General features: G+C 55.5%; 7 protein-coding genes across 7 annotated transcripts; 3 read left to right on the top strand and 4 right to left on the bottom strand.

Annotated features, from left to right (window-relative positions):
* Positions 1-215: 215 nt before the first annotated feature.
* LOC137664045 (uncharacterized) lies at positions 216-1,851 on the bottom strand. The gene is given in 2 exon segments (XM_068401769.1): positions 216-750; positions 752-1,851. Coding segments are annotated over 2 exon segments (1,635 nt in total).
* A 131-nt stretch (positions 1,852-1,982) lies between these two features.
* LOC137664044 (acrosin-binding protein-like) lies at positions 1,983-5,833 on the bottom strand. The gene is made up of 6 exons (XM_068401768.1): positions 5,809-5,833; positions 4,880-5,092; positions 3,973-4,067; positions 3,746-3,854; positions 3,193-3,610; positions 1,983-2,064 (listed from the first exon to the last, which is right to left on the bottom strand). Exons 1-6 carry the CDS (start codon positions 5,831-5,833, stop codon positions 1,983-1,985), a joined length of 942 nt encoding a protein of 313 aa, XP_068257869.1.
* Positions 5,834-6,087: 254 nt separating this feature from the next.
* Positions 6,088-6,531, top strand: LOC137664043 (protein Wnt-4-like). The gene has a single exon (XM_068401767.1). The coding sequence runs from the start codon at positions 6,088-6,090 to the stop codon at positions 6,529-6,531; it is 444 nt and encodes a 147-aa protein (XP_068257868.1).
* Positions 6,532-8,182: 1,651 nt separating this feature from the next.
* On the bottom strand, positions 8,183-13,063 carry LOC137664042 (acrosin-binding protein-like). The gene is made up of 10 exons (XM_068401766.1): positions 13,039-13,063; positions 12,109-12,321; positions 11,202-11,296; positions 10,975-11,083; positions 10,422-10,839; positions 9,679-9,811; positions 9,276-9,455; positions 9,002-9,169; positions 8,842-8,928; positions 8,183-8,296 (listed from the first exon to the last, which is right to left on the bottom strand). Exons 1-10 carry the CDS (start codon positions 13,061-13,063, stop codon positions 8,183-8,185), a joined length of 1,542 nt encoding a protein of 513 aa, XP_068257867.1.
* A 254-nt stretch (positions 13,064-13,317) lies between these two features.
* Positions 13,318-13,761, top strand: LOC137664041 (protein Wnt-4-like). Its single transcript, XM_068401765.1, has one exon. The coding sequence runs from the start codon at positions 13,318-13,320 to the stop codon at positions 13,759-13,761; it is 444 nt and encodes a 147-aa protein (XP_068257866.1).
* A 1,770-nt stretch (positions 13,762-15,531) lies between these two features.
* LOC137664040 (acrosin-binding protein-like) lies at positions 15,532-20,423 on the bottom strand. Its single transcript, XM_068401764.1, has 10 exons — positions 20,399-20,423; positions 19,462-19,674; positions 18,555-18,649; positions 18,328-18,436; positions 17,775-18,192; positions 17,029-17,161; positions 16,625-16,804; positions 16,351-16,518; positions 16,191-16,277; positions 15,532-15,645 (listed from the first exon to the last, which is right to left on the bottom strand). Exons 1-10 carry the CDS (start codon positions 20,421-20,423, stop codon positions 15,532-15,534), a joined length of 1,542 nt encoding a protein of 513 aa, XP_068257865.1.
* Positions 20,424-22,697: 2,274 nt separating this feature from the next.
* LOC137664039 (protein Wnt-4-like) lies at positions 22,698-23,051 on the top strand. The gene has a single exon (XM_068401763.1). The coding sequence runs from the start codon at positions 22,698-22,700 to the stop codon at positions 23,049-23,051; it is 354 nt and encodes a 117-aa protein (XP_068257864.1).
* Positions 23,052-24,011: the final 960 nt, after the last annotated feature.

The following is a 24,011-nucleotide window of genomic DNA, read 5'->3' as shown; positions in this document are numbered from 1 at the left end:
ATGACCAAGGATACTTGCAAGTAAGTATAGGACCCTCACACTCAGGAGGATCTGTATTTTACTAATGTATTCATTTCACTAAAAGCTGTCAACTTGTGGTGCATTTCTTGGTTGGTTTAGCAACACAACAACAACAACAAAAAAACAAAAAAAAAGAAAAAACAAACAATTTGGTAAGGTAGTTGATGTTTTTCATAATATTGGAGAATTAACCTTCAATATTCACCATTACTAGACAGTTCAATAATTCCTTGTTTTGATGACAAACTAAAAATTGTCCATAAAGCGGAAGGGTCTTCACAATTATGATGATTCTGCCAATGGTTACAAAGATCCTCTTTTCTTTCAAATAACTGTTTACGTAAGATGCAGTTATAGCCTGCTTTGGTTGCCAGCTTTTCGGGCCACCCCTCTAGCCTGTCTGTGGGTAACCCGTCCATGAGGTCCCTAGGGACACCTTTCTGCTGCCCCAGAGACCATAAGGTGTTTTGTGTATTTGGTATGCTTCTCCTACTAGGAGATCTAGGGGGAGGGAGCCTTGTGCTGCTGCCAGAGGATTTTATCTCAGTACTCCGCAAGCCCTTTGATTCCGATCTCTCCGACGAGGTATTAACTGGGCCATATTTCCGCCCATAGTTAATTAATTCCTGGGCGACCTCCCCCCATGTCCACACTTTTTGTCCCAGGGTATAGCGATCTGGGGTTACAGCTCCGGTTAAAGCAGCTGTCACCCGTGCACTCAGGGGTATTTCTGATAGTGCCTTGTAATTGAATTCCTAAGGGTTTCAATGAATCAGGCAAACCTCTAATCAGGGGAGTCATCCTCTCAGGATCTACCGGTATCATCATTGGGGATTCCTGCCTAAATTTCATTTCCCGATCATACATCATCTGCAAACAAGCCACCTTTTGCACATTCTCCACAAGCTGATCCACCGAGCCTGTAAGCGCAAGAGGATCTCCCCTTTCCAAGGGATTTAAACCTCCAGCCCAATAAGTTGCTCACTGGGTGAGAGACCAAGGGGCTCTATGATCACCAGTAGCCAAGAACATTCCAGGTCCCCAATATCCCTCAGCTTCTCTTTCACTCAACATAATCTGATCTCCGCCAGTTAAAGACACTCTCCACACATACTCTGTCTCAGACTCCTTTGGATTGCGCGAATATTCTTTTTTCAACTTAGCCAATTCAGTTGCTGCATACGGCACCTCCTTAGTAACCATTCTAGAGTTATTGTTCTCACTGTCCTCATAAGCATATTCCACCTTGACCAGTGGTCGAAGGGGTTGCGGAGGACCCTGCGGTAAATCATATGGCCTCCTCGCTTCCTCTAGTTCTCCATTGCCGTACAAACCATCCCTTTTGTGACAATCATCATGGGACAGGGCTGCATCAGTTCCCTGTTGACAATTCCATCCCCCCTTGCAGTCACAAACAAGTAACTTTTCTACCCAAGCCTCCTGCAAACGCCTTACATTCTCTTGTTCATTCCCTATTTCATTTTGCAGAGTTTTAACCTGTTCCTCCAATTCCCTTTTTTTTTTCTTTAGATCTGCCACCTGCTCCTGCAACGACTGCACCAAACGCGTTAGTGCCTGAGGCCTGTGTGTCCGGTCTTCTAGTTCCTGACTTCTAGTTTCAACAGCCGCAGCCAGACTTGCACCCAAGACGGCGAAAATCAGGGCTTCCCCCTTCCCAGACCGACATCTTGCGTCCTTAAGCAGGACGCGGATTCGGTCGGTGACCGCCTGCAAACTGCACCAATTCTCGCACACCCACTCGGTACCGGGTACCGAGGGCCGTGCCTCATACCCCTCCAAAAAGTCAAACAATACATTAGTCTCCTCCATGCTTAGCGCGTGGCTCTCAACAACAAAAGCAAAAAAATCGGCAAGCGGTTTTCCAGTACGCAAACGGTTTCACTACAAAACCCCAACCCACACGTGAGCTTCCAAAAAAAATCCTAATACACAAACAGGTTTCACACAAGATCCTCGTCACCAAGCAATTTTTCTACACAGAATTCGGATGCACAAGTTACAAAGTTCTGATGAAGTTCTGGTCTACAAACACAACAAGCGCGAGGGTTAATCGTCTTGGGGAGGCGGCACGTAAATCTTCACAAGGCTCTGGTTAAACAGCGATTTCCGTCACACAACCCCCACCCCGCCCGTCCCTGAGAGGCGAACACAGGAAGTGGAACTTCACGCACAAGAACTCCCACCCCGCACGTCCCTGAGAGGCGAACACATAACACAGACACGTGCACAGGATCAGACCAATCCGGGGTACACGGGGGAAACGAGGCAAAGTTAAAGCGGATGAGAAGTGCGCGAGCCGGAGTTAAAGCAAGCAAGGGCGCGAGCCAAAGTTTAAAGCGGGCTGGAGGGCGACACTGTCGCTTTAAGGGATCCTGCCGACTGCGCCATCAATGTCAGGGCCCGAGTTAGATTCTGGGCTCTGAGAAGGTTCTTTGTGACCCCAGAGAGAGACATTAAGACACAAACGAGGTCAGATGCTGCCACTCAGACCGCTTTATTGAACGAGAGGGCAGAGAGAAAACGAAGCGATAGGAAAGGTAGGAAGTGAGAGGAGAAAACTAAGCAGCAGAGCGGAGAGAGCATCAGGGTTAGTCACCACCACGGACCCAGCGGCGTTCCGTCAGAGGCGGGGGGGAAGCAGGCAGGGAGTAAGGACCCTGCGGCTTATCCATGGGGTCCTTTTTTCGGAGAGAGGGCGGGCGTGTGCACGTGCTTCATCCAATGGGCAGGTGCCTCCATGCTGCCTCGTCCAATGGGTGGGTGCCTCCGTGCTGGTCTCCTCCAATGGATGCGTGTCCATTGGATGAAGCATGTGTGCACGCCCGCCCTCTCTCCGAAAAAAGAACACCATGGACCAGCTGCAGGGTCCTTACTCCCTGCCTGCTTCCCCCCACCCTGCTCGCTGCTGCTGCCACTGCGCGCCCCCACCACTCGGTGACTGCTGCTCCCTGCCGAGGGGCCTACTTCTGCTTCTTCTTCGTCTGTGCACCCTCCCCACCGAGGAACGAGGACCGACAGAACACCAGCTTCAACAGCTGCTCGGGGCAGGAGCATGAGTGCCATGGGGCTACCAGCCAGAATGCGTGAGGACAACCCTGCACGAGTGGCATGCGGCACCCCACCGGATGGGGAGATGGGTCTTCCTCTCACCTGCCAATGGGGGCTGTTTCCTGCACCCCTTCCTCGGCACTGCCTGACGTGCTCCCTGGCTCTGACTTGGTGCCGGGGTCCGGAGAAAAGCCCTCGGTGCCTAAGGACGCCTCCAAGGAGAGGGCCAAGTGGACCAGCTGCCAGATGCTGTTCCGCAGGCGTTGCTCCCAGATTTGCTTGGCCTGGGCAAGGGATCCGAGCCCGGGAGGCAAGGGAGCAGGGTCAGCCAGGACTGGCAGCGTCAATGGGAGCACAGGCAGGCTGTTGGCCTGCGAGGGTCTCGGCAACTCTGGTGTGGGCGGCGGGAGCGTCTTCGGCAGCAGTTTCTGACCTGACAGTGCATAAGAGTATTTAAGGAGAGTGTCCCCGTTGGCATTCAGCAGGGCATCAGTGGGTGAGAGAGAAGCCTGCCCCAGAGCTGGGGAGAGAGCAGGATGGGGGGAGGGCTGAGGGGAGCGTTCTGAGAGAGCCAGAAAGCTGATGGAGGGGAAGAGTAGCTAGGGGAGGTCAGCAGGTGAGCAGGGGCACCCAGCGCAGCTCAGTGCAGCCATACCTTCTGCCGTAGGGGTGGTTTTGCCCTCTGTCCCAGAGCCCACAGCATGGGATTGCTCCGTTGGGAGGAGAATGTCTTTTGGAGGAGTCAAACTCGAACATGGGATTCGCTGAGCAGAGGAGAGAGGGAGAAACACAAGTCCTGCTATGTTCTCTTCCCTTCCTCCTCACCCTTTCCACCTCCCAGGAGATACTCCCCCCTGCCCCATCCCAAAACCCGCTCCCCACCTTGGCATAGAACTGGCGTTTCATGCAGCGGTACGTGGTGAACTGGCAGAAGGACTGAAACCACGGCGCCTCCGGGAAATTAGAGCAGACCGGCCCTGGAGAGGAGTGAGAGAGAGATGCGGGATGAGGGCAGGCCGCAGGCTTAGGCATCTCCCCCCTTGGCCTGGGTGCAACAAGAGACGAGCACCTCTAGGATGGATGTTTTCAGAGCAGCTGGTGGTTGAAGGGAAAGTCAAAGCTGTCTACTCCCAAGTGGAGATCACAGCCTTGTGCTGTTATAGCTCCCGATCCCAAGTGCCACATGCACTTTCCCTCCAAACCACCCAGGGTTTCAGTTCACCCTTCTGCCCTTTTCCACACAGTTATCTTCCCTTTCACAGAGTCCCAAACCTCCTGTTTCCAGGCTCCAATAAGGACTCGACCAGAGGAGACAACCTCTTCAGGGCAAAATAATTTGACAGTGGTTCCAGCCATGCAGGGGATGGAGGAAAGGCCGTGGGGCCGAGGTGCTGCTAGCAAAGCCTGTGCCTGTACACATGTGCACCATAGTCTTGACCAGCACTGCTGACACCACTGGCTCAAAAGCTGCAGCTCTTCCTGAAGTGGTCACAGGATGGCCGAGATCATGCAGGAGAGCTGAAAACCCTAGGAGATTTGAGGAGGGGGGTAATCTTGTGCTCCCTGTGCTCAGTGAGTGCCACAAAACCAAAGTCCCTTGCACAAAGCCAGGGTGCTCTAGTGCTGGGAGTGTCCTGATCTGAGCTGGACTTTGTGCTAGAGACCCCAAAACTACCCATCCCACCACCATTCTCACAATCCTGTGACATTTTGGGGCAGAGAAAGAGACGGTGCTGCTCCAGCTGCGGGATGCCTGCCTCTGCCGCTGGAGGCAGGATGATGCCACTACCTTTGGGGACACGGCCGTGGTTCTCCTCCTGGTCCAGCTTGAGGATGGCGGGGCTGAGGCAGCCGTGTACCAGGCGCAGCTGGCAGGCTGCCTCTGCCTTCCAGGCGGGCTGCAGGCTGGCAAAGAAGAGCCGGTACTCTCTGTCTGACAGAGGGGTGCCTGGAGCGACAGGCACCGGTGGAGCGATGCAGGGCGTCAGCAAGGTCAGCAGCCCTGGGGGAGAAAACAGGCTGCGCTTAACCCTCCTAACAGGGGCAAGCGGTGGTTGGAAACGAAAGAGCGGCTGGTGGGGCAGCCCACTCCCATCTGCTGGTGCTGAGCGGGGCACGGGGATGAGCTGGCCTGAGTTCTCCCTCCATCACCTCTTCTTGCAAGGCCCCATGGCAAAGGTGGGAAAAGAGTGAAAAAACAGGGGAAAAGGTGTGTGTTGGGGGGCGGCGGAGAGAGAGAGAGAAAAAAAGAAGAGAACAAAGAAAGAAAGAAAAAGAAAAGAAGAAGAAAATAAAAAAGAAAAAAGGAAAACAAGAAAAAATAATAAAGAAAAAGAAGAAAAACAAAAAAGTAAAAACCAAACCAGATAAATAAGAATAAATTTTTAAAAATGTAGAAGTTGTTTTTTTTTTGTGGGTTGAAAGGCAGTTGTTTTGGCTTGGTTTGCTTTGAGGGAGGGATTGGTTTGGTTTTTGATTTTTTTGTTTTTTTCCCCACAAAAGCCGAGCCTTGCCCCTGGTAGGCCCCGCTGCCCACCCCTGTGAGATGCCCCCTCCACCACGCCGAGGGCTGTACCCCTCCACGGGGACATCCCTCCATCTCCTCCCTTCCCTCCTTCACCTTCAGCTGGGCCCCTCCTCTCCTGCCTCCCCTGTGCCCAGCAGCCTCTGAGGTGGCCCTGGGAGAGTGGGTAGGGGCCGGGAGCAGGCGTCACTCACCCATCAGGCAGAGAAACCTCGCCATGTCTGCCCTGTGTCACTCTGGCAGTGTGGAATGAGAAGGGGATGGCCGGCGGGTGTCAGGCCCGTGGGGTCACAATGCCCCTCCAGATGACCGTTGCCAGTGGCAATGGTGGAGGGGAGCCGAGGCACAGGCACAGGCCTGTGGGGGGGTGAGGGGAGACAGGCAGCCCATGAGGAAGGAAGACACTGGGGCCATGGGGGCAAGGCAGCTGTCCAGCCGGGGTCAACCCTCCACACTCCCCAAACGTGGCCCACATGAAGGTGGAATGCAAGTGCCATGGTGTGTCAGGCTCCTGTGAGGTGCACACATGCTGGAAGGTCATGCCTCCCTTCCGCAAGGTAGGCAACATCCTCAGGGAGAAGTCTGAGGGGGCGACAGAGGTTCATCCCAAGTGGGTCAGTTCCCACAAGCTCCTGGTGCCCAAGAGCTCTCGCTTCAAGCCCTACACGGCTCACGACCTGGTCTACCTGTTGGCCAGCCCAGACTTGTGCGACCGGGACCCCCGGCGCGGGGCCTTCGGCACTTCTGGCCATCAGTGCAACCAGCCGTCCCCGGCCACGGACGGCCGCGAGCTCCTGTGCTGCGGCAGGGGCTTCCGCACAGCCCAGGCAGAGGTGGTGGAGCGATGCAGCTGCGAGTTGCGCTGGTGCTGCTCTGTCAAGTGCCGGCACCTGGTGGAGGTGCACAGCTGCCACTGAGGGGGAGTGCTCCAGGGGTGCCATCAGCTCCTGTGTGCGCCCCACGCAACACCCTCCCGCCTGCCTCCCTGGGCTTTTTGTGGTTTGAATTATTTTTCCGGATGGAAGGTCGGAGGACACAGGCCCAATAAACCCCTCAACTTTAGGAATAAACCAGCTGCAATGGAAAGCAAAGCGTGTATGTCAGCTCCTTCCTCATGCGAGGCACTCGGGACCTGGAGGGTACCTGGCTCTTCTCCCTCCTATGGGCTGGGATGGGAAGCGGCCACGCTGGAGTTCCTGTGCTCAGCAGCCTCATGGGCTGCAGCGAGAGAGAAACAGCAGGGAGCGGAGCAGAGGGGAGCAGGGACCCACCTCGGGTGTGAAAGGAGTCACTGAGGGGTGTAATAAAGTGGAAGAAGCAGAGAGAAGGGAGGGATGCCAGACGGTTCGGTTCAGCAATGGTTTAGCAAGAGTAGGCCTCAGGTTTAGCAACGGTTTAGCAAGAGTAGGCCTCAGAGTAGGCTCTAAAAGGCCTGCTCTGTGTTACCTTTACACAGAACAAGCTTTCCTGTCAATAATTTTCCTTTTAGCTAGAATAATAGAGAATAACAATAGGTTCTGAAGTAAACTACATTTTTTGTAGATAGTTTGTTTATGGGATTGATAACAAGGTTCCAGTATACAATGATTCATGCTGTTTACGCTTAGTCTTAGAAAAACAAAGGTCTCTGCTAATTATAAAAGGGCCAAAAGACAAAACAAAACTGTAGAGAGCAACTTTGTGATGTCTTAATTAACTTGATTCATAAACTCTTGTGTCAGAGGAGAGACAAGTTCAAAACGATATCTTCTTCTTGAGAACACATGTACTTGTAAACAAGAAGGCCTCGACCACGCTTGTGCAGAAGCACGATTAAAGGGGGATTGCTGCCACCAGCAACCCCCAGAGACCACCCAAGACCCCTTCCCCAATTTAGTACGCATGCGTAAAGACATTACGTAATGCATTACATAACGTATTATGCATAAGTGGTTTTTTTTTTGAATGGGTGGGCTTTTCTTGGAATTATGTATATAAGGAGCAAGCTTTAGTTCTTAGGTGTGCATGCTAGGAGGAGAGATCCCCCCTGCACCCAGCGCTGCAATAAACCAATGTCGGCTTTCTAAACTATCGTTTGGTTTGGAGAGTTTTCTTGGTTACTATTTTCCGGTAACAGGAGCAAATTAGGTTTGTGGAACAAATGAACTCTTTATTCAATAAAACTCATCCTTGGGAGAACTATACTGACTAGTATGGGTGGAGGGAGGCAAGAGATGGCTGGGGACTTCAGACAAGGACGCTTGGGCCCGTGGCTCTAAATCCAGATTCTCAGGGCTGATGCCTTCTCTGATGCTCAGCTGCTCCTTTGGCTGCAGAAAATGTTTTCAGGAGGAGTTGCAGCAGATGCCTCAGTGAAATGCTGTTGAGTGAGGCTCCGTTCCTGTCGTGCCACTGCTGATGGTGCAGAGCAGGTGCTCAGAGGGGGAGATCTGGCCATGATGATCTGGCTGGCCAGCAAGGGGTCTGGGAAGAGCTGTCCAAGTCTATCCAGGCTCTCTGGCCCAGCACAGGCCCAGAGAGCCTGCTCTGGAGCCCTGCGCTTCCCATGTATCCCCCTGCTCCAGTGCATCACGCCTCGGTGAGGCTGAGGAACCTCTGCTGCCACAGCCGCACCTCCTCCTCTCCCTCCTTCTCACTCAGCACCTGGTATGTCTCATTTCTGCGGCAGCCGCGGCGAGACACCTGCAAGGAGAGCCTGAATTCGTAGGGCTGATACCGCTGCCCACCCTTCCCCCAGGGAAAGAGGACCCCCATGATGGACAGCATCTGGAGGCTGGGATGATGGGAGCACCAGAGGGAAGAGGGGAGAACCAGCTGGGAAGAGGGAGGCAGAGGATGATAGATACGGGCTAGCCCTCTGTCCTGCTCTGGTGTTTCTGTTTTTTGTTACCGCCTAGGAAGCACCCAGTAGATGGTGGAGACCCCTCCCCACAGGGATATACAGGGATACCCTGATGGGTGGGAGGCTCTCCACAGCTTCTCTGTCTCAACATTAGTGTCTGTCTCCGCTGCCATCTCTCATAGCATCTGTGCAAATCCTGCTGCCTCAATTACATGCCAGCTGTGCTCAGGTCACTCTTTGTCACCCCCCCCAAACACACTCAAGTGTGTCCTACTGGAGGGACAAGCAGTGGGCCAGTGAGTCCTGCAGGGACTCGAGGCTGGCTGTGGAGGGAGCAGCCGTGGAGGAGAAGGCTGTGTAAAGGGCACTGCAGGCTGCTTCTCACCTTCTGGTTGTAGAGGGTCTGCTGCAGACACTGGTGGCTCTTGAACGCGCAGTAGCTGGGGTGCTGAACCCCACCCGAGTCGCAGATCTGGGGAGATGGGAATGAAGACCAGAGAAAGAAGAGGAGAAAGGAGGGCTGGGAGCACCCACCGGGCACCCACCTGGCTTGGGGCATCTCCATCTTGGAAGGTGGTGTACTCTGCCTTCAGCCAGAGTCTCACACGAGGATTCTCACAGCCACGGGTGGCCATCCGGCTGCACCAGTACTCTGCCCTCAGCCCTCTGAAAACCTCCATGCCATAGTACTCCGAGGTGTCTGGGGAGCTGGTCTGCAAAGGGGTGGAATAAAGAGAGCTCTGCTTCTTCCCCCGCTTCCCCACCACCCAGTCCAGGCTCCTCCTTAGAGGCTGGCTGGAGATGCAGCACACTCGGTACCTTGTTGCCTGCAGCCTGGTACTGGGCTGAGATCTGAGGGTTGAGGTAGGCGGTGTGGTTGCCTGTCCCACAGCGAACACGGTTCAGGATATGGATGTTCTGACACTGCTCCCTCTTCAGTGAGCAGAAAGCGCAGTTGGGGCACGGGTCCACGTGATAGCGCCCGAGGCTGTCGCACACCTAGGGTGGGTGCAGTGGGGAGGTCAGGGCGGAAAAAGGAGGCTGAGGAGCTCCCATCTCCCTGGCTTGGACCTTGCCTCCCTGGTCACCCAGGTCAGCTTCTCCCAGGAGGTGGCACCTGAAAGAACAGCGCTGATGAGCTCTGGCCACTGGAGCATTGTGGTCAGCACTGCCGGGAGCCCTGCACACAGTGGGGGTCAAAGGTGGACATTAGCATCTTTACCAAATCTCCAAACCCAAGGATTCTTTCTTCCATCTCCTTCCAGGCCTGGGTGATCACCGAGGAGAGACAGTTTCCCTCCAACATTGCTTTGCACAGGATGGTCACTGCCTCGTCATTCTTCAGGGCTAAAAGGCTGACAGAGAAAGGGAAGGAGAAAGTAAAGTCTCGTCTCTTGTCACAAGCTGAAGAGACAGACCTTTAGTTAAAAACTGAAAGCGGGGGAAACAACCCCAACGCACAGCAAAAAACTTTTCCCAAAGAAACCTTGGACTCCCGGCCAAACTGCATGGGGGAACAGGGATGTCTGCAGAGTCTGTGCGTGCCTGTGTAACACAGAGGCTACGGGGTGGGGGCGTGTGTGCATTCGGGAGCACATGAGAGGGACTGGAAAAAGAGTACGTGCATGGGATAAAGCCCTGCCTGCAGCTAAGGCCCAGCCTAAATGCACTTTGCTCAGGATGCAAGGACAGGAACATTGTCAGGCGCTAGTAGTGCTGCGTCAGCCTCTCCCTGCTGACTCTGTGCCGGAGTGGGGGGTGTCTGAGGGGCTCCCTGAGTCCATTCCTGCTCTGTATGGGATGGCTTGCTCCAGAACTGCACTGCACAGGCTCCTGCCTGCACTCACCAGCTGCTCGGGGCAGGAGCATGAGTGCCATGGGGCTACCAGCCAGAATGCGTGAGGACAACCCTGCACGAGTGGCATGCGGCACCCCACCGGATGGGGAGATGGGTCTTCCTCTCACCTGCCAATGGGGGCTGTTTCCTGCACCCCTTCCTCGGCACTGCCTGACGTGCTCCCTGGCTCTGACTTGGTGCCGGGGTCCGGAGAAAAGCCCTCGGTGCCTAAGGACGCCTCCAAGGAGAGGGCCGAGTGGATCAGCTGCCAGATGCTGTTCCGCAGGCGTTGCTCCCAGATTTGCTTGGCCTGGGCAAGGGATCCGAGCCCGGGAGGCAAGGGAGCAGGGTCAGCCAGGACTGGCAGCGTCAATGGGAGCACAGGCAGGCTGTTGGCCTGCGAGGGTCTCGGCAACTCTGGTGTGGGCGGCGGGAGCGTCTTCGGCAGCGGTTTCTGACCTGACAGTGCATAGGAGTATTTAAGGAGAGTGTCCCCGTTGGCATTCAGCAGGGCATCAGTGGGTGAGAGAGAAGCCTGCCCCAGAGCTGGGGAGAGAGCAGGATGGGGGGAGGGCTGAGGGGAGCGTTCTGAGAGAGCCAGAAAGCTGATGGAGGGGAAGAGTAGCTAGGGGAGGTCAGCAGGTGAGCAGGGGCACCCAGCGCAGCTCAGTGCAGCCATACCTTCTGCCGTAGGGGTGGTTTTGCCCTCTGTCCCAGAGCCCACAGCATGGGATTGCTCTGTTGGGAGGAGAATGTCTTTTGGAGGAGTCAAACTCGAACATGGGATTCGCTGAGCAGAGGAGAGAGGGAGAAACACAAGTCCTGCTATGTTCTCTTCCCTTCCTCCTCACCCTTTCCACCTCCCAGGAGATACTCCCCCCTGCCCCATCCCAAAACCCGCTCCCCACCTTGGCATAGAACTGGCGTTTCATGCAGCGGTACGTGGTGAACTGGCAGAAGGACTGAAACCACGGCGCCTCCGGGAAATTAGAGCAGACCGGCCCTGGAGAGGAGTGAGAGAGAGATGCAGGATGAGGGCAGGCCGCAGGCTTAGGCATCTCCCCCCTTGGCCTGGGTGCAACAAGAGACGAGCACCTCTAGGATGGATGTTTTCAGAGCAGCTGGTGGTTGAAGGGAAAGTCAAAGCTGTCTACTCCCAAGTGGAGATCACAGCCTTGTGCTGTTATAGCTCCCGATCCCAAGTGCCACATGCACTTTCCCTCCAAACCACCCAGGGTTTCAGTTCACCCTTCTGCCCTTTTCCACACAGTTATCTTCCCTTTCACAGAGTCCCAAACCTCCTGTTTCCAGGCTCCAATAAGGACTCGACCAGAGGAGACAACCTCTTCAGGGCAAAATAATTTGACAGTGGTTCCAGCCATGCAGGGGATGGAGGAAAGTCCATAGGGCCGAGGTGCTGCTGGCAAAGCCTGTGCCTGTACACATGTGTACCATAGTCTTGACCAGCACTGCTGACACCACTGGCTCAAAAGCTGCAGCTCTTCCTGAAGTGGTCACAGGATGGCCGAGATCATGCAGGAGAGCTGAAAACCCTGGGAGATTTGAGGAGGGGGGTAATCTTGTGCTCCCTGTGCTCAGTGAGTGCCACAAAACCAAAGTCCCTTGCACAAAGCCAGGGTGCTCTAGTGCTGGGAGTGTCCTGATCTGAGCTGGACTTTGTGCTAGAGACCCCAAAACTACCCATCCCACCACCATTCTCACAATCCTGTGACATTTTGGGGCAGAGAAAGAGACGGTGCTGCTCCAGCTGCGGGATGCCTGCCTCTGCCGCTGGAGGCAGGATGATGCCCCTACCTTTGGGGACACGGCCGTGGTTCTCCTCCTGGTCCAGCTTGAGGATGGCGGGGCTGAGGCAGCCGTGTACCAGGCGCAGCTGGCAGGCTGCCTCTGCCTTCCAGGCGGGCTGCAGGCTGGCAAAGAAGAGCCGGTACTCTCTGTCTGACAGAGGGGTGCCTGGAGCGACAGGCACCGGTGGAGCGATGCAGGGCGTCAGCAAGGTCAGCAGCCCTGGGGGAGAAAACAGGCTGCGCTTAACCCTCCTAACAGGGGCAAGCGGTGGTTGGAAACGAAAGAGCGGCTGGTGGGGCAGCCCACTCCCATCTGCTGGTGCTGAGCGGGGCACGGGGATGAGCTGGCCTGAGTTCTCCCTCCATCACCTCTTCTTGCAAGGCCCCATGGCAAAGGTGGGAAAAGAGTGAAAAAACAGGGGAAAAGGTGTGTGTTGGGGGGCGGCGGAGAGAGAGAGAGAAAAAAAGAAGAGAACAAAGAAAGAAAGAAAAAGAAAAGAAGAAGAAAATAAAAAAGAAAAAAGAAAAACAAGAAAAAATAATAAAGAAAAAGAAGAAAAACAAAAAAGTAAAAACCAAACCAGATAAATAAGAATAAATTTTTAAAAATGTAGAAGTTGTTTTTTTTTTTGTGGGTTGAAAGGCAGTTGTTTTGGCTTGGTTTGCTTTGAGGGAGGGATTGGTTTGGTTTTTGATTTTTTTGTTTTTTTCCCCACAAAAGCCGAGCCTTGCCCCTGGTAGGCCCCGCTGCCCACCCCTGTGAGATGCCCCCTCCACCACGCCGAGGGCTGTACCCCTCCACGGGGACATCCCTCCATCTCCTCCCTTCCCTCCTTCACCTTCAGCTGGGCCCCTCCTCTCCTGCCTCCCCTGTGCCCAGCAGCCTCTGAGGTGGCCCTGGGAGAGTGGGTAGGGGCCGGGAGCAGGCGTCACTCACCCATCAGGCAGAGAAACCTCGCCATGTCTGCCCTGTGTCACTCTGGCAGTGTGGAATGAGAAGGGGATGGCCGGCGGGTGTCAGGCCCGTGGGGTCACAATGCCCCTCCAGATGACCGTTGCCAGTGGCAACGGTGGAGGGGAGCCAAGGCACAGGCACAGGCCTGTGGGGGGGTGAGGGGAGACAGGCAGCCCATGAGGAAGGAAGACACTGGGGCCATGGGGGCAAGGCAGCTGTCCAGCCGGGGTCAACCCTCCACACTCCCCAAACGTGGCCCACATGAAGGTGGAATGCAAGTGCCATGGTGTGTCAGGCTCCTGTGAGGTGCACACATGCTGGAAGGTCATGCCTCCCTTCCGCAAGGTAGGCAACGTCCTCAGGGAGAAGTCTGAGGGGGCGACAGAGGTTCATCCCAAGTGGGTCAGTTCCCACAAGCTCCTGGTGCCCAAGAGCTCTCGCTTCAAGCCCTACACGGCTCACGACCTGGTCTACCTGTTGGCCAGCCCAGACTTGTGCGACCGGGACCCCCGGCGCGGGGCCTTCGGCACTTCTGGCCATCAGTGCAACCAGCCGTCCCCGGCCACGGACGGCCGCGAGCTCCTGTGCTGCGGCAGGGGCTTCCGCACAGCCCAGGCAGAGGTGGTGGAGCGATGCAGCTGCGAGTTGCGCTGGTGCTGCTCTGTCAAGTGCTGGCACCTGGTGGAGGTGCACAGCTGCCACTGAGGGGGAGTGCGCCGGGGCTGCTGGAGGCTGCTGGGGAGAGATACAGGGGAGCAGGGGAAGGTGTGGGGGAGACACAGCCTGAGAGGCAGCAGGAGGGTTTTGCTGCCCTGCCAGAGAGCAGCCCCAGGCTCCAGGGGTGCCATCAGCTCCTGTGTGCGCCCCACGCAACACCCTCCCGCCTGCCTCCCTGGGCTTTTTGTGGTTTGAATTATTTTTCCGGATGGAAGGTCGGAGGACACAGGCCCAATAAACCCCTCAACTTTAGGAATAAACCAGCTGCAATGGAAAGCAAAGCGTGTATGTCAGCTCCTTCCTCATGCGAGGCACTCGGGACCTGGAGGGTACCTGGCTCTTCTCCCTCCTATGGGCTGGGATGGGAAGCGGCCACGCTGGAGTTCCTGTGCTCAGCAGCCTCATGGGCTGCAGCGAGAGAGAAACAGCAGGGAGCGGAGCAGAGGGGAGCAGGGACCCACCTCGGGTGTGAAAGGAGTCACTGAGGGGTGTAATAAAGTGGAAGAAGCAGAGAGAAGGGAGGGATGCCAGACGGTTCGGTTCAGCAATGGTTTAGCAAGAGTAGGCCTCAGGTTTAGCAACGGTTTAGCAAGAGTAGGCCTCAGAGTAGGCTCTAAAAGGCCTGCTCTGTGTTACCTTTACACAGAACAAGCTTTCCTGTCAATAATTTTCCTTTTAGCTAGAATAATAGAGAATAACAATAGGTTCTGAAGTAAACTACATTTTTTGTAGATAGTTTGTTTATGGGATTGATAACAAGGTTCCAGTATACAATGATTCATGCTGTTTACGCTTAGTCTTAGAAAAACAAAGGTCTCTGCTAATTATAAAAGGGCCAAAAGACAAAACAAAACTGTAGAGAGCAACTTTGTGATGTCTTAATTAACTTGATTCATAAACTCTTGTGTCAGAGGAGAGACAAGTTCAAAACGATATCTTCTTCTTGAGAACACGTGTACTTGTAAACAAGAAGGCCTCGACCACGCTTGTGCAGAAGCACGATTAAAGGGGGATTGCTGCCACCAGCAACCCCCAGAGACCACCCAAGACCCCTTCCCCAATTTAGTACGCATGCGTAAAGACATTACGTAATGCATTACATAACGTATTATGCATAAGTGGTTTTTTTTTTGAATGGGTGGGCTTTTCTTGGAATTATGTATATAAGGAGCAAGCTTTAGTTCTTAGGTGTGCATGCTAGGAGGAGAGATCCCCCCTGCACCCAGCGCTGCAATAAACCAATGTCGGCTTTCTAAACTATCGTTTGGTTTGGAGAGTTTTCTTGGTTACTATTTTCCGGTAACAGGAGCAAATTAGGTTTGTGGAACAAATGAACTCTTTATTCAATAAAACTCATCCTTGGGAGAACTATACTGACTAGTATGGGTGGAGGGAGGCAAGAGATGGCTGGGGACTTCAGACAAGGACGCTTGGGCCCGTGGCTCTAAATCCAGATTCTCAGGGCTGATGCCTTCTCTGATGCTCAGCTGCTCCTTTGGCTGCAGAAAATGTTTTCAGGAGGAGTTGCAGCAGATGCCTCAGTGAAATGCTGTTGAGTGAGGCTCCGTTCCTGTCGTGCCACTGCTGATGGTGCAGAGCAGGTGCTCAGAGGGGGAGATCTGGCCATGATGATCTGGCTGGCCAGCAAGGGGTCTGGGAAGAGCTGTCCAAGTCTATCCAGGCTCTCTGGCCCAGCACAGGCCCAGAGAGCCTGCTCTGGAGCCCTGCGCTTCCCATGTATCCCCCTGCTCCAGTGCATCACGCCTCGGTGAGGCTGAGGAACCTCTGCTGCCACAGCCGCACCTCCTCCTCTCCCTCCTTCTCACTCAGCACCTGGTATGTCTCATTTCTGCGGCAGCCGCGGCGAGACACCTGCAAGGAGAGCCTGAATTCGTAGGGCTGATACCGCTGCCCACCCTTCCCCCAGGGAAAGAGGACCCCCATGATGGACAGCATCTGGAGGCTGGGATGATGGGAGCACCAGAGGGAAGAGGGGAGAACCAGCTGGGAAGAGGGAGGCAGAGGATGATAGATACGGGCTAGCCCTCTGTCCTGCTCTGGTGTTTCTGTTTTTTGTTACCGCCTAGGAAGCACCCAGTAGATGGTGGAGACCCCTCCCCACAGGGATATACAGGGATACCCTGATGGGTGGGAGGCTCTCCACAGCTTCTCTGTCTCAACATTAGTGTCTGTCTCCGCTGCCATCTCTCATAGCATCTGTGCAAATCCTGCTGCCTCAATTACATGCCAGCTGTGCTCAGGTCACTCTTTGTCACCCCCCCCAAACACACTCAAGTGTGTCCTACTGGAGGGACAAGCAGTGGGCCAGTGAGTCCTGCAGGGACTCGAGGCTGGCTGTGGAGGGAGCAGCCGTGGAGGAGAAGGCTGTGTAAAGGGCACTGCAGGCTGCTTCTCACCTTCTGGTTGTAGAGGGTCTGCTGCAGACACTGGTGGCTCTTGAACGCGCAGTAGCTGGGGTGCTGAACCCCACCCGAGTCGCAGATCTGGGGAGATGGGAATGAAGACCAGAGAAAGAAGAGGAGAAAGGAGGGCTGGGAGCACCCACCGGGCACCCACCTGGCTTGGGGCATCTCCATCTTGGAAGGTGGTGTACTCTGCCTTCAGCCAGAGTCTCACACGAGGATTCTCACAGCCACGGGTGGCCATCCGGCTGCACCAGTACTCTGCCCTCAGCCCTCTGAAAACCTCCATGCCATAGTACTCCGAGGTGTCTGGGGAGCTGGTCTGCAAAGGGGTGGAATAAAGAGAGCTCTGCTTCTTCCCCCGCTTCCCCACCACCCAGTCCAGGCTCCTCCTTAGAGGCTGGCTGGAGATGCAGCACACTCGGTACCTTGTTGCCTGCAGCCTGGTACTGGGCTGAGATCTGAGGGTTGAGGTAGGCGGTGTGGTTGCCTGTCCCACAGCGAACACGGTTCAGGATATGGATGTTCTGACACTGCTCCCTCTTCAGCGAGCAGAAAGCGCAGTTGGGGCACGGGTCCACGTGATAGCGCCCGAGGCTGTCGCACACCTAGGGTGGGTGCAGTGGGGAGGTCAGGGCGGAAAAAAGGAGGCTGAGGAGCTCCCATCTCCCTGGCTTGGACCTTGCCTCCCTGGTCACCCAGGTCAGCTTCTCCCAGGAGGTGGCACCTGAAAGAACAGCGCTGATGAGCTCTGGCCACTGGAGCATTGTGGTCAGCACTGCCGGGAGCCCTGCACACAGTGGGGGTCAAAGGTGGACATTAGCATCTTTACCAAATCTCCAAACCCAAGGATTCTTTCTTCCATCTCCTTCCAGGCCTGGGTGATCACCGAGGAGAGACAGTTTCCCTCCAACATTGCTTTGCACAAGATGGTCACTGCCTCGTCATTCTTCAGGGCTAAAAGGCTGACAGAGAAAGGGAAGGAGAAAGTAAAGTCTCGTCTCTTGTCACAAGCTGAAGAGACAGACCTTTAGTTAAAAACTGAAAGCGGGGGAAACAACCCCAACGCACAGCAAAAAACTTTTCCCAAAGAAACCTTGGACTCCCGGCCAAACTGCATGGGGGAACAGGGATGTCTGCAGAGTCTGTGCGTGCCTGTGTAACACAGAGGCGGCTACGGGGTGGGGGCGTGTGTGCATTCGGGAGCACATGAGAGGGACTGGAAAAAGAGTACGTGCATGGGATAAAGCCCTGCCTGCAGCTAAGGCCCAGCCTAAATGCACTTTGCTCGGGATGCAAGGACAGGAACATTGTCAGGCGCTAGTAGTGCTGCGTCAGCCTCTCCCTGCTGACTCTGTGCCGGAGTGGGGGGTGTCTGAGGGGCTCCCTGAGTCCATTCCTGCTCTGTATGGGATGGCTTGCTCCAGAACTGCACTGCACAGGCTCCTGCCTGCACTCACCAGCTGCTCGGGGCAGGAGCATGAGTGCCATGGGGCTACCAGCCAGAATGCGTGAGGACAACCCTGCACGAGTGGCATGCGGCACCCCACCGGATGGGGAGATGGGTCTTCCTCTCACCTGCCAATGGGGGCTGTTTCCTGCACCCCTTCCTCGGCACTGCCTGATATGCTCCCTGGCTCTGACTCGGTGCCGGGGTCCGGAGAAAAGCCCTCGGTGCCTAAGGATGCCTCAAAGGAGAGGGCCGAGTGGACCAGCTGCCAGATGCTGTTCCGCAGGCGTTGCTCCCAGATTTGCTTGGCCTGGGCAAGGGATCCGAGCCCGGGAGGCAAGGGAGCAGGGTCAGCCAGGACTGGCAGCGTCAATGGGAGCACAGGCAGGCTGTTGGCCTGCGAGGGTCTCGGCAACTCTGGTGTGGGCGGCGGGAGCGTCTTCGGCAGCGGTTTCTGACCTGACAGTGCATAGGAGTATTTAAGGAGAGTGTCCCCGTTGGCATTCAGCAGGGCATCAGTGGGTGAGAGAGAAGCCTGCCCCAGAGCTGGGGAGAGAGCAGGATGGGGGGAGGGCTGAGGGGAGCGTTCTGAGAGAGCCAGAAAGCTGATGGAGGGGAAGAGTAGCTAGGGGAGGTCAGCAGGTGAGCAGGGGCACCCAGCGCAGCTCAGTGCAGCCATACCTTCTGCCGTAGGGGTGGTTTTGCCCTCTGTCCCAGAGCCCACAGCATGGGATTGCTCCGTTGGGAGGAGAATGTCTTTTGGAGGAGTCAAACTTGAACATGGGATTCGCTGAGCAGAGGAGAGAGGGAGAAACACAAGTCCTGCTATGTTCTCTTCCCTTCCTCCTCACCCTTTCCACCTCCCAGGAGATACTCCCCCCTGCCCCATCCCAAAACCCGCTCCCCACCTTGGCATAGAACTGGCGTTTCATGCAGCGGTACGTGGTGAACTGGCAGAAGGACTGAAACCACGGCGCCTCCGGGAAATTAGAGCAGACCGGCCCTGGAGAGGAGTGAGAGAGAGATGCAGGATGAGGGCAGGCCGCAGGCTTAGGCATCTCCCCCCTTGGCCTGGGTGCAACAAGAGACGAGCACCTCTAGGATGGATGTTTTCAGAGCAGCTGGTGGTTGAAGGGAAAGTCAAAGCTGTCTACTCCCAAGTGGAGATCACAGCCTTGTGCTGTTATAGCTCCCGATCCCAAGTGCCACATGCACTTTCCCTCCAAACCACCCAGGGTTTCAGTTCACCCTTCTGCCCTTTTCCACACAGTTATCTTCCCTTTCACAGAGTCCCAAACCTCCTGTTTCCAGGCTCCAATAAGGACTCGACCAGAGGAGACAACCTCTTCAGGGCAAAATAATTTGACAGTGGTTCCAGCCATGCAGGGGATGGAGGAAAGTCCATAGGGCCGAGGTGCTGCTGGCAAAGCCTGTGCCTGTACACATGTGCACCATAGTCTTGACCAGCACTGCTGACACCACTGGCTCAAAAGCTGCAGCTCTTCCTGAAGTGGTCACAGGATGGCCGAGATCATGCAGGAGAGCTGAAAACCCTGGGAGATTTGAGGAGGGGGGTAATCTTGTGCTCCCTGTGCTCAGTGAGTGCCACAAAACCAAAGTCCCTTGCACAAAGCCAGGGTGCTCTAGTGCTGGGAGTGTCCTGATCTGAGCTGGACTTTGTGCTAGAGACCCCAAAACTACCCATCCCACCACCATTCTCACAATCCTGTGACATTTTGGGGCAGAGAAAGAGACGGTGCTGCTCCAGCTGCGGGATGCCTGCCTCTGCCGCTGGAGGCAGGATGATGCCCCTACCTTTGGGGACACGGCCGTGGTTCTCCTCCTGGTCCAGCTTGAGGATGGCGGGGCTGAGGCAGCCGTGTACCAGGCGCAGCTGGCAGGCTGCCTCTGCCTTCCAGGCGGGCTGCAGGCTGGCAAAGAAGAGCCGGTACTCTCTGTCTGACAGAGGGGTGCCTGGAGCGACAGGCACCGGTGGAGCGATGCAGGGCGTCAGCAAGGTCAGCAGCCCTGGGGGAGAAAACAGGCTGCGCTTAACCCTCCTAACAGGGGCAAGCGGTGGTTGGAAACGAAAGAGCGGCTGGTGGGGCAGCCCACTCCCATCTGCTGGTGCTGAGCGGGGCACGGGGATGAGCTGGCCTGAGTTCTCCCTCCATCACCTCTTCTTGCAAGGCCCCATGGCAAAGGTGGGAAAAGAGTGAAAAAACAGGGGAAAAGGTGTGTGTTGGGGGGTGGCGGAGAGAGAGAGAGAAAAAAAGAAGAGAACAAAGAAAGAAAGAAAAAGAAAAGAAGAAGAAAATAAAAAAGAAAAAAGAAAAAAGGAAAACAAGAAAAAATAATAAAGAAAAAGAAGAAAAACAAAAAAGTAAAAACCAAACCAGATAAATAAGAATAAATTTTTAAAAATGTAGAAGTTGTTTTTTTTTTGTGGGTTGAAAGGCAGTTGTTTTGGCTTGGTTTGCTTTGAGGGAGGGATTGGTTTGGTTTTTGATTTTTTTTTTTTTTTTCCCCACAAAAGCCGAGCCTTGCCCCTGGTAGGCCCCACTGCCCACCCCTGTGAGATGCCCCCTCCACCACGCCGAGGGCTGTACCCCTCCACAGGGACATCCCTCCATCTCCTCCCTTCCCTCCTTCACCTTCAGCTGGGCCCCTCCTCTCCTGCCTCCCCTGTGCCCAGCAGCCTCTGAGGTGGCCCTGGGAGAGTGGGTAGGGGCCGGGAGCAGGCGTCACTCACCCATCAGGCAGAGAAACCTCGCCATGTCTGCCCTGTGTCACTCTGGCAGTGTGGAATGAGAAGGAGATGGCCGGCGGGTGTCAGGCCCGTGGGGTCACAATGCCCCTCCAGATGACCGTTGCCAGTGGCAACGGTGGAGGGGAGCCAAGGCACAGGCACAGGCCTGTGGGGGGGTGAGGGGAGACAGGCAGCCCATGAGGAAGGAAGACACTGGGGCCATGGGGGCAAGGCCAGCAGGAGGAGCGTGAGCCAAACTGGGAGCTTCCTCCTCTGCTCGGGGACGCAGTGGTGACTGGCAACAACCTGCAACAGCATTTGAGGCCTGGCCAGGCTACCCCCGGGCTGAGGGCACCCCAAAAGCAATACCTTTGTGGTACCTTGCACCCCAAAGCATTTTGCACTCTTCTGCAAGAGGAAGGGGACAAAATCTTTTCCACCTGCGGGGATGGAGACGCACCCCGTGCCTCCTCGGGGAGTATCTCAGCACCAACTTGCTTCAGGATGCAGTGGGAAGCTGGCTTGGTGTCTCCCGGGCAGCTGTGCCACTTTCTGAGCCCCCGGCGAGTCACAGGAGCGCCAGCTGGTCTTCCTCTGCGCCCGGTGTGGATGCCCTGCGCACCGCTCTCTGCACATAGAAGCCTTCCCAGGCAAAAGGGGGAATGGTGCTGGCAAAAGAGGCTTTGGGACCACCAGTATGGTGGTGTCCAGAGCCCCACAGGGGTTGATTTTGAGGGAGACCCACACCCACATGCCTGTGCCTGGCTCTTACTACAGAGGCCAAAGCGTGGAGCGCAGACGCAGCGACCCACATGTGCACCCTATGGGTCGCAGCCGACACAGGGCTTCCCACGGCTGGGCGCTTTCTGATGTGAGAGGGAAAGTCACGACCGTAACCATCACAGGCGAGCAGCCGTCAGGGTGGTTGGAAAGAAAATGCTTGGCACAGCAGTTCCGAGAACTGCATCCATAAGCAAAACACAGGGTGGCATAGTGGCTTTGTGTGCCCACCGCATCGCCCCACAGCCTCAGCTCAGCTGCAAAATGGTACCCTTGCAGAACCAACGACAAAGTTTTTGACAGCGTAGCAGGATGCTGCTGAAGAAGTCCCACAAACACAGAGCAGTACAGCCAGGTAATCCCTTGAGGAGATGCTGAGGGAACTGTTCTTGTTCTTGTTCAACTGTTCTTGTTCAACGGGAGAAGAGAAGGCTCCGGGGATATAATAGCAGCCTACTTGTATTGGGTTTGTGTGGCAAGGTTTTGGTAACAGCAGGACTCTAGGAGCGGCTTCTATGAGAACATGCTAGAAGCTTTCCCCATATGCAATAGAGCCAGTTCCAGCTGGCTCCAAGACAGACCCACTGCTGGCCAAGGCTGAGCCCATCGGCAACAGTGGTAGCACCTATGTGATAACATATTTAAGAAGGGGAAAGAAAACTGCTGCGCAACAGCAACCAGAAGAGAAGAGTGAGAATATGTGAGAGAAACAAGTCTGCAGACACCAGGTCGGTGAAGAAGGAGGGGAGGAGGTGCTCCAGGCACCAGAGCAGAGGTTCCCCTGCAGCCTGTGGTGCAGACCATGGTGAGGCAGGCTGTCCCCCTGCAGCCCATGGAGGTTAATGGTGGAGCAGATATCCACATGCAGCCCATGGACATGCAGGCTATGCCATGGACACACAGGTGGATGTGCCTGCAGGAGGCTGTGACCCCGTGGAGAGCCCACACTGGAGCAGGTTTGCTGGCAGGACTTGTGACCCTGTGGGGGACCCACGCTGGAGGAGTTTGTGAAGAACTGCAGCCTGTGGGAAGGATTCACATTGCAGAAGTTTGTGGTGGATGTCTCCTGTGGGAGGGACCCCACACTGGAGCAGGAGAAGAGTGTGAGGAGTCCTCCCCCTGAGGAGGAAGGAGCAGCAGAAACAACATGTGATGAACTGACCAAAACCCCCATTCCCCGTCCCCCTGCGCTGCTCAGGGGGAGGAGGTAGAGAACTTGGGAGTAAAGTTAAGGCTAGGAAGAAGGGAGGGGTGGAGGGAAGGCGTTTTAAGATTTGTCTTTATTTCTTGTTATCCCACTCTGATTTGATTGGTAATAAATTAAATTAATTTTTCCCCGAGTCAAGTCAGTTTTGCCTGTGACATTAATTGCTGAGTGATCTCCCTGTCCTTATCCTGACCCATGAGCCTTTTGTTCTATTTTCTCTCTCTTGTCCAGCTGAGGAAGGGGAGTGATAGAGCGGCTTTGATGGGCAGCTGTCCAGCTGGGGTCAACCCTCCACACTCCCCAAACGTGGCCCACATGAAGGTGGAGTGCAAGTGCCATGGTGTGTCAGGCTCCTGTGAGGTGCACACATGCTGGAAGGTCATGCCTCCCTTCCGCAAGGTGGGCAACGTCCTCAGGGAGAAGTCTGAGGGGGCGACAGAGGTTCATCCCAAGTGGGTCAGTTCCCACAAGCTCCTGGTGCCCAAGAGCTCTCGCTTCAAGCCCTACACGGCTCACGACCTGGTCTACCTGTTGGCCAGCCCAGACTTGTGCGACCGGGACCCCCGGCGCGGGGCCTTCGGCACTTCTGGCCATCAGTGCAACCAGCCGTCCCCGGCCACGGACGGCCGCGAGCTCCTGTGCTGCGGCAGGGGCTTCCGCACGGCCTAGGCGGAGGTGGTGGAGTGATGCAGCTGCAAGTTGCGCTGGTGCTGCTCTGTCAAGTGCCGGCACCTGGTGGAGGTGCACAGCTGCCACTGAGGGGGAACGCGCCAGGGCTGCTGGGGGACTGTGAGGCAGCTGGGGAGAGATACAGGGGAGCAGGGGAAGGTGTGGGGGAGACACAGCCTGAGAGGCAGCAGGAGGGTTTTGCTGCCCTGCCAGAGAGCAGCCCCAGGCTCCAGGGGTGCCATCAGCTCCTGTGTGCGCCCCACGCAGCACCCTCCCGCCAGCCTCCCTGGGCTTTTTGTGGTTTGAATTATATTTCCGGATGGAAGGTCGGAGGACACAGGCCCAATAAACCCCTCAACTTTAGGAATAAACCAGCTGCAATGGAAAGCAAAGCGTGTATGTCAGCTCCTTCCTCATGCGAGGCACTCGGGACCTGGAGGGTACCTGGCTCTTCTCCCATCTGTGGGCTGGGAAGGCAAGAGGCCACACTGGAGTCCCCGTGCTCAGCAGCCTCATGGGCTGCAGCGAGTGAGTCCCCGTGCTCAGCAGCCTCATGGGCTGCAGTGAGTAAGAAACAGCAGGGAACGGAGCAGAGGGGAGCAGGGACCCACCTCAGGTGTGAAAAGAGTCACTGAGGGGTGTAATAGAGCTGAAGCAGCAGAGAGAAGGGACCAAATTTGGTTTGTGGAACAAATGAACTCTTTATTCAATAAAACTCATCCTTGGGAGAACTACTGACTAGTATGGGTGGAGGGAGGCAAGAGATGGCTGGGGACTTCAGACAAGGACGCTTGGGCCCGTGGCTCTAAATCCAGATTCTCAGGGCTGATGCCTTCTCTGATGCTCAGCTGCTCCTTTGGCTGCAGAAAATGTTTTCAGGAGGAGTTGCAGCAGATGCCTCAGTGAAATGCTGTTGAGTGAGGCTCCGTACCTGGTGTGCCACTGCCAATGGTGCAGAGC

This window comes from Nyctibius grandis, chromosome 5, assembly GCF_013368605.1.
Source record: "Nyctibius grandis isolate bNycGra1 chromosome 5, bNycGra1.pri, whole genome shotgun sequence".
NCBI classification, from domain to species: Eukaryota; Metazoa; Chordata; class Aves; order Nyctibiiformes; family Nyctibiidae; genus Nyctibius; species Nyctibius grandis.
The sequence above is the reverse complement of the archived record's forward strand: the minus strand, read 5'-3'. Positions and strand labels throughout refer to the sequence as shown.

Coding starts and splice junctions, on each gene's coding strand:
- LOC137664044 (XM_068401768.1), bottom strand. CDS start 5,833: ATGGCGAGGTTTCTCTGCCTGATGG. Junction 4,068..4,879: donor CCACGGCCGTGTCCCCAAAG/GTAGTGGCATCA, acceptor ACTCCTCTCCAG/GGCCGGTCTGCTCTAATTTC. Junction 2,065..3,192: donor GAAACAGCCCCCATTGGCAG/GTGAGAGGAAGA, acceptor TTGTGTTTGTAG/ACCAGAACTTCATCAGAACT.
- LOC137664043 (XM_068401767.1), top strand. CDS start 6,088: ATGAAGGTGGAATGCAAGTGCCATGGTGTGTCAGGCTCCTGTGAGGTG.
- LOC137664042 (XM_068401766.1), bottom strand. CDS start 13,063: ATGGCGAGGTTTCTCTGCCTGATGG. Junction 11,084..11,201: donor AACGCCAGTTCTATGCCAAG/GTGGGGAGCGGG, acceptor TCCTCTGCTCAG/CGAATCCCATGTTCGAGTTT. Junction 8,297..8,841: donor AGACCCTCTACAACCAGAAG/GTGAGAAGCAGC, acceptor CTCTCCTTGCAG/GTGTCTCGCCGCGGCTGCCG.
- LOC137664041 (XM_068401765.1), top strand. CDS start 13,318: ATGAAGGTGGAATGCAAGTGCCATGGTGTGTCAGGCTCCTGTGAGGTG.
- LOC137664040 (XM_068401764.1), bottom strand. CDS start 20,423: ATGGCGAGGTTTCTCTGCCTGATGG. Junction 19,675..20,398: donor GAGGTTTCTCTGCCTGATGG/GTGAGTGACGCC, acceptor TTTCTCCCCCAG/GGCTGCTGACCTTGCTGACG. Junction 18,193..18,327: donor AACCACCCCTACGGCAGAAG/GTATGGCTGCAC, acceptor CTCTCTCCCCAG/CTCTGGGGCAGGCTTCTCTC.
- LOC137664039 (XM_068401763.1), top strand. CDS start 22,698: ATGAAGGTGGAGTGCAAGTGCCATGGTGTGTCAGGCTCCTGTGAGGTG.